Genomic DNA, 15952 nt, shown 5'->3' on the forward strand with positions numbered 1-15952 from the left:
AGAAACCTTAGCATGGCCTATCACAGTTGTGCACCTGGACAATGTGCAGATAGCAGCTTGAGGAAGTCTTTAAAACAGATATTCTTTTCATGACAATAAAGTACCCCCTTTTCCATTTGAGAAGATTTTTTTATCCTGAAGCTCAAATAATTTGGGTTTTCACAAACAGAAATACTATCTGCACTTGCATCGATCAGACCTGACACATATTTCTTTGCCACAATGACATAAAGATAATAATTTTTCTCTGTTGTGCTTTAGATTTCGCAAACACAAGCGAAACAGAGCTTTCAAAAAGGTCCCCTGAAGTCAAGTTCCTATGGTTTGCAGTGTGCTCATACACTCTTTAGCCAGGAAATTGCTAGAGACCTAAAAGGGTGCTAGAACCACCCAAGATAGATGCCTTCTTCTCTACCTCCTAGCCTTGGTCTACACTCATCGGGTTGGGTTAATGCCAGCACAAATGGACAGGCCCAAGGACCCAGACTGGTTTCATTTTGCTGTTCTTGACAATTCTGCTCTAAGGCTGGAGCTGTGACATTTGAGTGACTTTCCTGGGGTAAGTTTTTGCACTTAAAGATAGTATTTCAACAAGCAATTGCTGCATTAAAACTTCAGTAAAATCCCAGAATGTTACACATTTAAATATTAGAAGCAAGAGTCCTTGGGAACATCTTGATTCTAAATTGCTATTTAAAATCTGTGCTTCAGGCTTATCACTTCTGTCACTTAATGCCAGTCAGCAGCCCCAACAGATAAGATAAATGAAACGGACCAACTGTTCCTGGAATCAACAGACACAGCAAAATCTTTAGTGTTTAAAATCAGATATATTATGGGATTTTTATACACATTCAAGGTGTGCCTTCAGGTTTCTCATTTTCACTTAGGTTTCATCCAGTGGTCTTGTTAAGTCTACTGTGACCATATGAGTAGTGGGAGATGGTCCTCCTCGGAGGCCTTTCAAGAAAATCTGGGGTTTGGGTACATTGCTTGAGTTGTCACGCTTAGTCTGGGTGCCAGCATCTTTTGGCAAGTACACTTGGGTGAAGTTCTCTCTTCTCATGTGGCTGAGATCAGTCTGCATGGAATGAGTCAACTTGCGGCGCAAGTTGGCCTAAAGACACAAAAAGAATCAGATTAAGCAAAACTTTGTTTGAACATTTTAGCACCAGTATATACTCAGGAATGTTTGTCTATTATACATCTGTGGGCTTCACAAACCTGGAACATGGCCCACCTTACCCTCCTGTCAGTACAGGGTTGTGACTGATTTGGTAAGTCCTGAACTAACAGGATGTCAGTGAACAGCACTTTAGGTAGCCCACACAATTTTAAATGTGTCTCTTAATAATTTCATACCATTGGTCATTGTCCTTCAAATTTTATTAAATGCTTCACCTTTGTTTTGTTAGAATAAAATGATTTCATTGCAAGTGCTTCTGGTCTTTGTCTGGTTTCTGCCAAATGTGAGGTTTAGGGGTTGGTGTCACAAAGTACCAGATAAAAGTGAAAAAATGCTTTCTTACACCACATTGCTCACTAACCCCTTGACAAGGGATAAAAGTTAGGGTAATTTATGATTAGAGCTGGTTATTCACAGAAATTGCTGTAGATCCAACAACAAAACCACTTCTCACAAAGTGTTAACGTTCTAAAGCCAGCACTTGAAACAAAAAAATGATCCTTATTCCACTGAGCCTTCTATGTCAGCAACGATGTAAAACACTGTAAATTATGATATAATGCTCTCCTCAGAATATACAAAATACAGTCTAATGTGCTGGAATTCAGACCCCTCCATGTAAATGAGAAAGTCCCTGGAGTCCAGTCGGGTCAGTGAAGGCTGGATTCAGTGAAAGCTGGAGAATGATACAGCTGGCCAAATGTTCTAAATGTTGTATCAGGGCAGGTTAAAATACTCTCCAGACTCCACCACTGAGGTCCCTCTCTGCTGGAATGCAAGGTGAAGCATCTAAATGTAGGCACGTTTTGGTACCTTAATCTACAACTGAATCTTATATGCAGAGACATCAAGTAGAACCCAGAAAAGAACGATAAGGAACTTACAGACGAGATAGCATGGGAAGAAAGACAATATATTAAGTCTTTTATTTTTTTTTCTGAGAGTTTTAATGACTGAATGTATGCTCTTACAAGGAACTGTGCTTGCACAGAGAAATAAATGTGAGCTAAAAATGTTACTTCTAACAGCTTATAGGTTTTCTAACAAAGTAATAGCTTAATATTTCATACCAAAAGTTTTTTGGCTAAGTATGAACAACACAAAAGACCCCAAAGGCATGTAAGCTCATCCTCTAACAAAACCCATAAATATGTCTGATGCTTCCCCGAAGTATCAAATTCATTGATGCACTCGTAAACTATTTTTGTTATTTTATCACTTTGATATTAAATGTTTTATCACCTCCATATTATAAATTAGTATAGTCAAAGCACTTTTGCATGCATCTGGGAGTTTTTCTTTCAGTTCCACATCACTAATCTCTCATTTGGACAGCTGAGGCTAAAACACCCTTAGTACTTTAAAGTACTTTCTCTAAATATTTCAAACTAATGAGCTACAAATTTGTTTGGGAATAGGCTTCATGACCAGATATTGGAAAATATCCACTTCTGCTTATGCTGAAGAGCCACTGACCACATCTTATGTTTATTTATGTACTTCTTTCCTTTACAGAAGCAAAAGAGGCTTTTAGCTAGGCTTCTTGTAAACCTAATTGGCTCAGTAACAACTATTTCTTAGAATCCTTTATGAGCTATCAACACTGACAAGATTCCTCAGTCTAAAATTTGGGTTTCCTTTTATAATGGTAGAGATTTCATAGCAAAAATAGAAACAGAAAGGAAATAGGCTGCCCAGCAGACCACAGGCCTCCACAGTGTATCTTGTTCACAGAAGAAAAATAAAATCCCTTTAGTATTATAAGTTCAGCTGGGATTGTTAACTGCAATATTCCCTGTACTCACAAGTTGTTCATTTTGATTGAATTGTGAAAATCAGGTGCTATACCTTGACAGCTACATGTGCTGGCAAACCCTAGAAAGAAGCTTCTGAAATATTTACTGTTAATTTAGAAGTTTTTATGTACATATGTGGTGAACCTTCTATGGACAGACTGTTATTTCCAATCTATCCTGATAGTATGACAAACAGTCGCTCTCGCTTTTTTTCACAAAGAAATTATATAGTAGTATCTTCAACCCCTTAAATTGATTTGAATGTAGAACAACTTTAATATTCAATGCAATTCAATTCAAAATAACAAGCTCTTATTACATAAAGAAGAAATTTGAAATTAATAGATATAGCAGTGGAAAGACTGCTCAAAAAATAGGGAAAAATATGGAAGAAGTGAGAGAAGAAGTTTAGAAATAAGGAGAGAAAATATCTCGAAAAAAAATCGAAGTAGTTGAAATTAAGTGTATGTCTTTGAATAAAAGGTTAGATTTATGTTTCAAGGAACAAATGTTAAGAATAATTTATTCTCAAATTTGTTATCCAACAATGAAAATCTGGTAATAACAGTACAAACCAATTTTATAGCTTTTCTTCTCAGTTCCCATTCATTCCATTCATAGGATCTCACAATAGTTGGAGGCAAGATATGAGTATCAGTTTGAGTGCCACTGTCACGTTTTGGGGGTGGTTTCAGTGAACCTCTGCTTGCATTTCTGGCCTGAATGAAAAGAAACAACCAAAGCCAAACGAGGCATTGAGAAGAATACAGAGAAATAACATATGGATATGCAACTTCATAGAGACCTGCAAATCCCAGGTAATGGATAATGATTTTTACATTCAACAATATTTTTGTTCCCCAAGCCCCCACTTAAAGGAAAACATTAAACACCTGATGGATTTAATTTCTGACAGAAAACCCTTGAGGCAGAGGCCACAGCTGAGTTGCAGGCTCCTGCCTATCTAGTGAGTGCTTCATTGTTAGCTTTTGGAAAAAAAGGATCCCACCACCACCAGTATTTTATGATGCAGGCACCTCAGTTTGTCTTCATGAATGGACTAAAAATCACAAATCATAACTTGGAGAAGTGCACACATCTCTGCTACAGCTGGGATATAAACTCTGTTTCTAACCAAGGGCCATTCTTTTCACTCCTAGGGATCTAAAATTCACGAGTGGATCACAGAGAATGTTGTTTATAAATCCAAATCAAGTCTTTGAATTTCACATAGTAACACCATTACATTCATTATTGATGAATCCTTTTATTTTGTAATATGTTCCATAACTTCTGTCCCCAGGCAGCACTACACCCCCATCCAGCAAACATGGATGGACTGCTAAGCTAAAGCTCTGTTAACATGATATCTGACATATCTTCTGTTGCACTTATTTACTGTTCCTTTAAGCTACTTTTGCAAAAATGAGGAAAAGAAACATCAGACACAAGACCTGCCTAGGCTATGGACTAACGGCTTTTATCACTGCCAGAATGCTTTGGACCTACATATTCTCCTATGAATAGATAAGGTGAGAATGATATCAATTAGAAACGTTTCTTTAACACTCTGAAGACCTAGAAAAAATGGATCTTCAGACAGGCAGAGGATTTTACTTAATTCCTAAAGATAGGTATCTTCTGTTCTCTTTCAGAAAGGACAGACCAACCAGAGACCTGGCAGTTGTTCAGCAAGAGGCATGGGCAGTGTGTACCTGTGCATGTGGAACAAGGTATTCAAACTGATGATGGAGCTCAAGCAGTTGAATTAGCTCTGCATATTTTTTTGCTTTTTCTACATTCAATTGAATGAACTTATCTGGATCTTGAGCAAAGAGGTATGCAGCTTCTTTTGAACTAAAAACATAATATTTCTCCTTGTGCTTCAAAATTCCAATAGCAGGATTTCCTAAAAATGAGAAGAAAAGCCAACCAAAATAAGCTCCACAAATTAAAATAGTGAACAGTATGATATCCAACTCAAAAGACATTAGTAATCAAGATTCTTTGTTTCCCTCAAGTTAGTTTCACATCCTTCTTTTTCTGAACTCAGTATAAACCCTTGAGAACAAGCTTTTTTAAATATAAAATGTCTATTTTGTTAACTCAGTAAAACTGCTTTTGATCAGTTCACATCCAGCATGCCTTAGGTGCATAGCTCAGAAAAATAACAGATAAAGCATATATTGCAAAGGCCTTAGAAACCAGTCTCTACCCTCAAATGTTTCCCCTAAAATCACCAGTAAATATCTGATTGCATTTATACCAAAGGGCATAGCACTGAGATTAACTGAAGAAGTAGATAAAGCAGCTGGGAAGCTGAACAATAAATTAACAGAGAAAATGAAGTGTCAATAAAGGCCAAATAACTTATATAGGAAAACACAAACTGATTTCAAGGACAGGGGCAGGTAGTGCTTCAGATGTCATTGCCCAGGAAAGACCAGAATCATCACAGAGAGTGCCTTGAAAATACTCAGTCAAAAAAGGAATTATTAGTATGCAACAGAGGAAGATAAGAAAACCAACATTATAACAACCTATAGGCTACATTTGTAATAATACGTTTTGTTTCAACACAACAGAACAAGTAAAAGGGAGGTAGGAGTGATCAAAGGCTTGTGATACCTTTCATAGAAGGAGAGGTTAAAGAAAGAAGCCTCCTCAGCATTAAAACGAAAAAAATAAATAATATGATAGGGGGTTATAAAACCATTAATTGTGTGCAATATAAAATTACTATTTAGTAATTTTCCTAACAGAAGGACTATCAAGTCTTTGTTGAAATTATCAAGCCAGAGCTTAAAACCATCTCAAAAAGAGGTACCTTTTCGTAGCATATATAATTATAATTGTGAGACTCTTGAGAATAAGAATATCCCATGACAAACTCTAGATGGATTCCAAAATCAATTAGATAAATGAAAAAACTCTTTGAAGGATTATTCAACAGAAGGTTACAGACTCAGCATTAATCAGAGGAAATCCCATAACCACTAACTAGTAGAACAATGAAGGATATAATTAAGGAAGGATCACTCTGACTTGAATTCTCATAATTTTAAAGTGTTCATGACTCTCCATGTGCAGTAATCAGATATAGGGCTAGAGTGACCTTCAGTCCAACTTAGGACAGCTGTTCTCATGTGCAATAGTAAGTAAATGTAAGTAAATTACATTGCCATTAAAATATCTGTTCTTTAATACTGACAAGAAAATGGCTGTATTTTCTTCCCAAACTCCTACAGGTTTAAAAAAATTCTATATGGACATGTTCTAGAAAACATAGGGACACAAAAAAACATGGACTAGGATAGCTGAAATCAGGCTAACTTTCAAGACAAATGAGCCTAGAGACACCAAAAAGTCCTATGATTAGTTGACTTAATCAAGTGCACTTTTGCATTCTTTTTAGGAAAGATTTTTAGTACTTTGTCATGACTGTTTAAAAATACATATGAGGTAGGCATGAATGGCTATGTTTGCAACATATGGATACATAAAACAGAAGGAATGGCCATTTTCCTATGCCTGCATTATAGCACATTAACAACAGTAACCAAACCTGTATTCAGCTGCAGTGTAGGTTATATAGACATATATACAGCAGGAAGAAACATTTATCCATCCCATCTTGTTTCTGCCCCTGCTTGCTCTTCAAGCCCTCCTGCCTTCTACTAAGGGCAGTTTATTTGTGTATTTAAAATAAGATATTTTAATTAGGGAAATAAGTTATCTGGGGTGAAAATTGCAAATGCAGAAAAACTATTCCAGCTTTGACGTAAGAGGATGCATTCAGAATGCCTTTACATTTTTCCTAATCCTTGTGTAAATATATAGTATGGAAAATGTCTAACTACAAAGCATACCTGGAAGAGTGATACCTTTCACACCAATTGAATGTGCACAGAAACCATGGTACTGGATTAGCAACTGATCAAAATTATCAGTAGTCTCTGGAAAAAGCCATTCTTGGTTCTTGAAATCAGAAACATTCACTTTGGTTTCTATGAAAAAATAGAACAAAAGAAGGATTTCAATATTAAAATATCAGATCTCTAAAAGCAAATATTATTACAGGATGACCAGATTACGCTGTTTTTCACAGAATGACCTGCAGTGCCCAGATCCTAAAAGGCAAACTTCAGTCCTGCCTTGAAAGAGAACCTACTGAAAATCAGTCCTGCAAGAACTTTCTTTAGTAGCATTAGTTTTCCTTGAAAACATGGGACAACAACAGGAAGACAATATTTTATGCCTTGATTTTGCTTTCACCCACCCATGCATTACAAATTCCCTGGCATAAAACTTGGTTCCTAGGGATACCATCTTACAAACAAACTCTTCTGGTAATCAAAGCCCCATAAAATTATTTTGTTTATACCCTACCCCTCAATTTCCAAAGTTCTGAAAGGGTATAAAAAGACATATATACACTTCAAAATATTTTACAAAAAATTATAACCATTCTCTGATCATTCTGCCATTTTTGTAAGGTATACTTGTATCTAGCTCTATTTTAATTTTATATGTAAAAATAAAATCCCAAGCTTCACTACATGAAAATGTAAATCTACGTCATACAAGGCTTATTTTAATTTACTGTGCAAATTCTGAGTATTAAAAAATCAATATATAGCACCTTCTGTAAAGCACCTATTGTAAAGAAAATTCAAACTACAAAATCTTGGAAAATTAAGGAAAACCAAAAAGTTTCAAGTTTCCATACCCATGGTTTCTTTTATCCTTTCTTCATCACTTTTCACAGTCACTCCTTCCAGAAGAGAGGTTAGCATTTCCTCTGGAAAAAGCTGTGACTGGGTTTCCAAGAATTGTTGCAGATTGTTAGCCATATTTGTGAGGAAGCTTAGCAGTAGCATTTCATCCTGAAAGCTGGTCCAAAGCTTAGAAAGTTCCATAAACAGAGGCTAGAACATAAAGAACATTATCTGAAATGCAGATTTGTTTTATGTCTACAGTGCAACCCAAGCACTGTGCACAACAATCTCATCTATGAAGAAAGCAGGGCTGATCTCCAAGGCCTTCCAGAAATTCCAGTGGAACTCAGGGACACTGTAAGAGGAGCTCCCACCACTTGCTTCCACCTAAAGCAAGGATACCCAGCATGTCAACCCACAGGCAAGAATAGTGCTTTTCTATATTTTACTCCAGAGCCTTTCTCAAATAAATGTACTCTGTGACCATGCTTTGAATTTAGTGCTTCACTGACAGTACAGTTTTATAACTGAAAATAGGGTGTACAGGAGTAAGCACCAGGAGGAACACATCTGATTAATTACCAAAGTAGGTAAAACCACACCTATATACAAACTATCACGTTTTGGTTTTTTGCGTGCCCTGCTTCCAGAGTGACATGCTGTTGGCACACAGGTGTAGGCACATAAAGAAGAAGCCTGTAAGCTTTAAGTTTAAATGCTGTTTTCTATGACAGCAACATAAAATGTGCCCTGTTACATCTAAACACACAGAGAGCATTTACAGGAAGAGATTCAACCAATCTGAAATGTACACTTAGCCACATATTTTATGCATGTTAACAACATTATCATAAGAGCAGCCAACAGAACCAGCTCTGGAATTCATCAGTGTTGCTAATGCCGTGGAAATGTTATGGTTACAAAAATGGAAGAAGCTAAAGGAAGATCAAAAACATTCTTAATAGAATAAACAAAGAATATTAATGAAATGTACTCTTTTTCCCAAAACAAATGTTTACTACAAATATAGGCCTTATCCTATGCTTTTTAAAAGACAGAATGCCCTGCTTCTCTACCTTTGTAGAGGATCTAGCTTGCTAGCAACAAGCAAAAGACAAGAGAAGTTATTTAAATGGTGTGTTAATAGAAATAGCTCTACCTGAAATCTCTATCTGAAATCAAATGGCATTATATATTCTGTCTTGAGCAGAGAAGACAAAACAACTAACTAACTAGAAGGGAAAAAACCTCTAGGAAGGCAGCAAACAAAATTAGACAGCTTTTAGGGAAAAGGGTAAGGTAAATCAGTCACTTAAGCCCCACAAAGATATAGAAGAGGAAAAACTGCTTTGAGTAGCTGAACAAGAGGGGAAAATGTTCTCCAAATGAGAACATCTGGTTTATAAAATCAAAAGCACACATAAATTGAAGCTTGGATTACTCAGTTAAAGCACCATTCCCATGAGTTTCCAGCTTGGATGGTCTTGTGGGAAGTGTAAAAATTACTCTGAGTAGGTGGGGGTCATGATCTTCCTCTTCCTCCACAGTAGGCTTTATTTTGCTTTCTTTGCTTAGGATGTTGAAAAATAACCTAAAATATGTATGAAACTGCATGCTGATGAAGGACCACCACAAGGAATTGGAATGATAATCAAATCACACAAAATAACAAGCTCTTACATGAAAAGCAAATTGAATGAAGCTGGTTTCTAGCAAATTTCTCTCCCATTTCCTTTGTAACATCCCAGCTTTTCACAGGCTCATCAAGCAGCCTCCCTCATAATACCTGTAGTTCCCAGCATCTGTTTCCTTCCCCCCTAATACCTCCTTGCCATGTCCTGTAGCTCCCAACCAAGGGTGCAACAGTACAGAAGATCAATCCTTCAGTGGCTGCTCACTAGACAGAGAGCCCACAAACCATTTCAGACCTGATCTTGGTAAGGCTCTTATTGTGTGTCCCTAGTTGCTCTTTTTTTTTCCCCACAAAACTTGCAGAAACTGACATATTTTGATATCTTTGGACTCTGACAAATGTGACTGAAACTTGCCAACAGGTTCAGAAGCTACTGGGAGGGGAAAAGAGGTTAACACCCCCATCACTGAAACCCAGTTTCTTTAGAAAAATTATATCAATGACTCATACTGTAATTACAAGGATTGCTGTCTGAGAGAACTGCAATCATTATGTTCTTAAAGTTACTGCAAGGAACAGACAAAAACCGGGAAGATATCACTGTAAATCTACAAATACTGACAAATAAGACGCAGTAAAATACCATTTCATTCCTTTGGTCTCTTTTTGTACCTTGCCTTTTTCTTACCTTAAGAGCAAGTCTTTTAGTTGCCCCTTCAAAAATCACAGATGATATTGTAATAGAGAGAAAATATGTAGCCTCTTTCTAAACATAAACTATTCAAAAACACACCAGCAAAGTATCTTACTTTAATAATTTTGTCTTCTGAAGAAGTAATGGGTTTTCCATTCATAATACTTACAAAAACTTCTTTGAACTCTATGGAAGTCTTATCCTCCACTGTGTTTTTCAATACCATCATTGCTGCTTCAAACTGAACATTCAACGATTCAACTTCTTGAGCATTTGTAATTATATTAGACTGGAAAGAGAATTCCAGGTTAAGATGTATCATACTCCAAAAATCAAGTATTTGGTAATAAGCATTTGCTTGGGCCTCTTCTTTCAACTATTTTCTGAACAATCATTTTAGGGAACATAATGTACTCTAGCTTTCCACGAAATACATTTTTCCTTAAATGTTCAGGTGTTCAGGCACTTCACTCACACAAAAACCAGCATTTTTTTATAGAAAATCCTCTACATTTTCCCAATGAAGAGAAAAAAAAACCAAAAAAACCCAAAACAAAACAAAAAAAAGCCACCCCAAACTTTTTTTTCACTGCCTTATACAGGAAAGACTAATAAAAATCTGCAGTTTCTCAAAAGACAAATGAAAAGTTCTTCATTAACAAAACAAGAATTTAAATTGTATTCTTCAAAGACTTTTGATGGTTTCATATATTTCGGGGGTGTCTGCAGACTAAAACTGAGATGATTTATAGATTGATCAAGGAGATTTTTTCTCTCATGCCTTTTGGGGCAGAGAATCAGTATGCAAACAACTGTTTAATGGTAGACTTGGCAGTGCCAGGCTAATAGGTTAATGGTTGGACTTGATGGTTTTAAAGATATTTTCAAACCTAAACAATCTACGGTTCTTTATCCAGAGATATATTTTATTTTATTTCATTTATTTCCGAATAAATTTTCTTATATTTCTGTCCTGTGCAAGTGGGTAACTTGAAGACATTCCATCTGCAGTAAAAGTCCACAGGATATAACAGGATGATATCTCACCTGAAGGATGCAAAGGAAGGCTTCGTACTGTCTCACATTGAATAGTGCTTCTTTTAATTTTAAAGAACTAAGCTGGGAGTGTCTGTGGGTGTCTTCCTGCATGAATTCCAGCAGGGCTGTGTAGCGGTGAGCTAGCAGCTTGCAGGAATTCAGATTTTCATCGAGAGTCCATGTAGCCAACAGAATGGCTTCGTTCAGCATGTCTGGCACTATTCACATAGCATAAATACAAAATACATATAAAAAGAATTAAGGAAATCATTATCAAATGATTTTCCTATTGCTTTAAGTGCAATATTTGAACATAATGGTCTTGCAATGAAATTTTGATTTCTACATTTTGTCCTTATATTCATGCATTTCCAAATACTTGCGAACCAGATTCAGCCACCCTATTTCACTAGTCAGGTTGTTTCAAATATTTAGAATTACAGGTGTGGAAATATCATAGTCAAGTAACGGAGTGTGAGAAAACTTGCTTTATAGTAGATGCAATTCTGTTGCTACAACTGACATGAGTTTCCTGAGAGAATCTGCACAATTTTCAATTCTCAGTTTCCTAATTTGTAAAATACCAATATCAATAACAGGCCTCCCTGAGATGGGAAATTATTGGAGCATCTCCAGTGAAGAAGTCCAGGAAGTATGAATTGGGAATACCCAGCTCAAATGCAGTTTTTTACTTACAGTCATCAATGCCGCTTCCTCCTTTCTGGCACTGCTTGTTGTACAAACGAATTCCTGAGACTAGCATGGCAAGATCTTTCAGCTGTTGTTCTTTGTCCTTCTTACTGAGTGAGATGAAAGTAATCATCTCTGTCTGGGGGAATACACTCTGCAAGGCAGCTATAAGTATTACAAAGTGTGAGAAAACCCTCAATATGAGGGAACAGAAAAGCAAACTGTTAAATAAACAAAAATAGCCTCTCCTAAACAAATGCGAAGAGTAGGAAATCTATGAGAAATTTACACTTCAAGGCTGAGCAGTGACAGCTTGGATAGTAAGCATTCATCACAGTTTACCCCTTTTGTATCTAAATATCAGCAAAGAGAAGGTGAAATTTTATTTTTCAAGAAGAAAAGCCCAATTTCACAGTTTACTGACCTGTTACCTCCCTGACAGCTTCAATATCTGTTGGGGATCCCAGGCCAGATCTCAGCAGTGCATAAGTAACAATCTTTTGATACACATTTTCTGTGTCTTCTTGTACACGTGGATGGCTCTCTGTGATAGCTCTAACCACAGGAGCCAGTTTTCCTTCCAGAACACGCTCCTGCTCACTCAGTAATTCATCTAGGAAAGGAGGACACTTAGAAAGTGCTATCTAAGTTCTTTGAAATTTGGCTTATACAGAGAGTGCAATTCATTTCCATGGTCGGAGCACCAACTTAAGGTTTCTGAAGCACAGTTACATGCAAGAGATGTTCATAGTACCACACCATTAGAATTTAAAACAGCAGAGTTAAACATTAATATAATTAGCATGATTAATACCAGGCAATAGAGTTCTGAGAACTGTTCAGGCCAAATTAAACAGCAAGTCTCTGGCTGTCTGGACTCCTCTGACTGTAGGAGAACCTAACTTACATACACACATATTTCAAACCCATCTGAGGTTACATGCTCAAATCTGAATATTACTCAGGATCTCAAAAACTTGCTGGAGTTACTGAGCTCATAGAGGATTTAGGAGCAGCTCCCAGTGTTGCTAATTTTTGGTTTTAATCCATGCTAACAGGAAAACAAATTCATTATGTCCCCACAGAGAAATGCTTTTTTCATGTCTATTCTTGTTCTGTTCTATTTCCCAGACAGCCTCCACTGTCCCTCTGATATCTGACATGTCGTTTTATTTTCACATTCTCATTGTCAGGCCATATGAAATTACTGCTGATGAGACAAAAATGTAGTCAGTTAAAACTGTAACTGATTGTTCAAGATTACTCAAATCTCCCCATTAGGGATATTGATAAAATACTGAGTTCTGAGTGCCTTCAGACACAGGTGCAAGCTTTTCTTGCTGAAGGCAGCTAACCACTGAACCTGAAAGTGTAATTGTCCTCAAGCAACCTAATACATTACATTGAGTAAATCTCTCAGACAGCATGAGAAGAGTGTACTATCAAATCTAATGTACATTTTTCCCAACTATATCCATACTGGAACATCAGGCTCCTGTACAGTAAATTTCTCCTGGGATTTTTATTTTGCTTTACTGCCAGGATTCATTAAATAGTAATTATTATTATTAAATTATAAACTCAGCATCAACTTCTATGAAAACATACTTGACATTACCTCGGCTTGCATAGTTCATATCAAAGTAAACTTGCATCTTAATTGTGCTTAGGGATGGGTTTGTTGTGTCAAGCAGTCTGGTAACACAGAGCTAAAAAGAGAGTCAAAGAAGTGAGTTCTTTCTCATCTCTGGGGAAACATCTGAACCAATAGCGATCTACTACAGGTTTCACAACAGCTGTAGAGCCCCTTTGCTACCATTCTCTCCACATAAAGCTTTTCTGAGGCTTTGTTTATAGAAGCATAATCCAGTCTTTAGCTACAGAGCCATGAGAATAAAGTAGCACTAAAATTTTGAAAGTGTTCATGTCATTTTAGTTACAGGAACAGGTAGCAAATAATGCTATAGTCTTAGATAAGTACTGACTCTCAACATCATGTCAGAATTACCTGGATAAGATCCTGCATATCATTTTCCGTAAGGATTTGATCCATATTAAAGTCATTTCTTGGATCTAAAACAACAGCTTTCACCTAGAGATTGCCAAAAGAAAGATACTAATTTACATCTCAAAATGTCATCTTTGTAACTCACTTTTTATTTTCTGAAAAATCTCAGATGCATTCAATATTTCTTTACTATTCTTTTTTATCCATTTCAGTCTTTGATAATGAAACAAAATTACTTCATTTCACATCTCGCCACTTTCAATCTCAGTTCTCAGGTACAAATGAAGAAAAAATCTTTTTATGATACAAATATTTAAATATAGCTCCTTTAAAAATTACTTGGAAAAATATTTTCCTAAATAACATTTTCTGAAAATCCATCATGGTTGTTTATGAACTTCTGAGTTGGTGTTCTACGCTTCAGAATAAACATTTACCATTTGAATAAAAAAACCCATAGTGTTCTGCATGCAAGGAAATACGTGCATGTTTGCAATTGGTGTTCATGCTAGCCATTTGTAAGAATTTTTTAATCATTAAAATTTTCCTGCTTAATCTGCTTTTGAGCCCAATCTATTTTCTAATGTTGCAGTGTCAGCTTTAGGGGAAAAAAAATGCACATTAACAGTACTGCTGTGAAACATTTACATTTATATACAAGTTTATCAAGAGCTGATCATCAATAAAAAAGGAACCTAGTCCATCTTTCTTTAGACAAAGCTTTGCAGGCACATGCAGACTATATTCTGCAGCAGTGCTGTGTCTCCTAAAAGATGCCAAAATGTAAAATGGTTTTAAGATACTTATAGTTGTTTAACAAGAACAATACTGAGACCGACTCCACTAAATTTTCACTTTAAGTTGGATCAGAGCCCACTCTTTCAAATATTCAGCCCATTTATACTACCTGGCTCTGTCTGAGCAAGAAACAAACAAAATTATCTCATAATAGAAGGAAGAGGTAAACATCAAAGAACAAATATAGCTGCTGCATTAAATATTCACCTATGCATAGCACATTCATTTATGAGAGTGTGAAGAAACATTATTAAAACTTGGTAACACTTCTCTTTTTCACTTCTGAAAAAAAAACCCCAGTGGTTTATCTGCCTGCAGAAGAGAACTGAGAAAGAGCTCTGAGTTGGAGCTCAGAAAGTTTCCAGGACTCAGGACCTGCAGCCTTCTGGGAGCATTATATTCACATAAGATCTCAGGGGAATAAAATACTTTCCCATGCTGTTAGGACCCTATACTGGATGTCGCTGAATGCCCGTGTACATTTCTTACTGCAGGCAATTGGAAACCAAGGTATTTCCAAGCTCAGGTCACCCCTGGAAGCCTCAGCTGCCGCCGGCCCCTGAACGCTGCCATCCGCGCTTACCATGAAGGCCACCAAGGTTTCCGAGAGGCTTTGTCCTTGGGCAGCGCACTCCAGGCCGACCTGGCGGATTATTCTCTTGATGACACTTTGGGTCCGCTCGCCGGACATGCTGGCCAAGCACACACGCCTTAACCGGGTTACATTCACTTCAGCGAGGGTCGGGCCGCCAAACCTGCCCGCTGCCGCTGGCCACGGGCGGGAGCGGCCGAGCGCCAGCCCCGGGCGTTGCCATGGGAACGCGGCCCGGCCCGGCCCGGCCCGGCCCGGCCTGCCGGGAGAGCGGCGAGGGCACGGCGGATGTGAATTTACACACAGCGCACAGGGAGACGGAGTTTGTACAGGATGGATGCGGCAGGGTGCCAAACATACGCGCCTGCATGTATTCCACAGACGTGGCTGCAGAGGCACAGGAGTGTGGGTGCGAGTGTCTCTGTGCACATACCAACCCTGTGTGTGGATGTCTGCAGCTATGGCTGTATACAGGCGTGTGTAAATATAGATACACGTGTGATAATTGATGAAAGCTTCGTGTTAACCACAAAAGCATTGGGGTTTGTATAAACCAGAATACTAAGCTCTAAAGTGAAGCATGGACACTAGATAAAGGAAATTATATGATAAAATAATTGTTTAAAATCACCTTGTTATGTTATATTATGTTGTATTATGTTACATTATATTATGTTGTATCAAATAAGTTGTATCGGCTACCAGCTTACAAAATCAGACTTCCCAAAAAGCCCTTCCTGCCTTTGTCTGATCAATACTGCCTATCTCAAGGACCAGATTTCCAAAACTTCTCTGGTGG

General features: G+C 37.3%; 1 protein-coding gene across 3 annotated transcripts; it reads right to left on the reverse strand.

Moving 5' to 3' along the window:
- Positions 1 to 810: 810 nt before the first annotated feature.
- CFAP206 (cilia and flagella associated protein 206) lies at positions 811 to 15358 on the reverse strand. 3 transcript variants are annotated; one of them, XM_088162067.1, is made up of 13 exons: positions 15145 to 15358; positions 13764 to 13847; positions 13374 to 13464; positions 12180 to 12368; positions 11762 to 11920; positions 11075 to 11283; positions 10197 to 10316; positions 7712 to 7910; positions 6852 to 6989; positions 5198 to 5272; positions 4698 to 4891; positions 3558 to 3701; positions 811 to 1117 (listed from the first exon to the last, which is right to left on the reverse strand). In XM_088162067.1, the coding sequence occupies exons 1-13, from the start codon at positions 15250 to 15252 to the stop codon at positions 887 to 889; spliced, it is 1941 nt and encodes a 646-aa protein (XP_088018193.1). In that variant the 5' UTR covers positions 15253 to 15358; the 3' UTR covers positions 811 to 886. The 3 variants fall into 3 exon arrangements, with proteins under 3 accessions (XP_088018193.1, XP_014733331.2, XP_088018192.1); XM_014877845.2 differs by lacking the exon at positions 5198 to 5272; XM_088162066.1 differs by lacking the exons at positions 5198 to 5272; positions 12180 to 12368 and having other exon boundaries at positions 15145 to 15345.
- Between the last annotated feature and the right edge of the window lie 594 nt (positions 15359 to 15952).

This window comes from Sturnus vulgaris, chromosome 3, assembly GCF_052056855.1.
Source record: "Sturnus vulgaris isolate bStuVul1 chromosome 3, bStuVul1.hap1, whole genome shotgun sequence".
In the NCBI taxonomy this organism is placed as follows: domain Eukaryota; kingdom Metazoa; phylum Chordata; class Aves; order Passeriformes; family Sturnidae; genus Sturnus; species Sturnus vulgaris.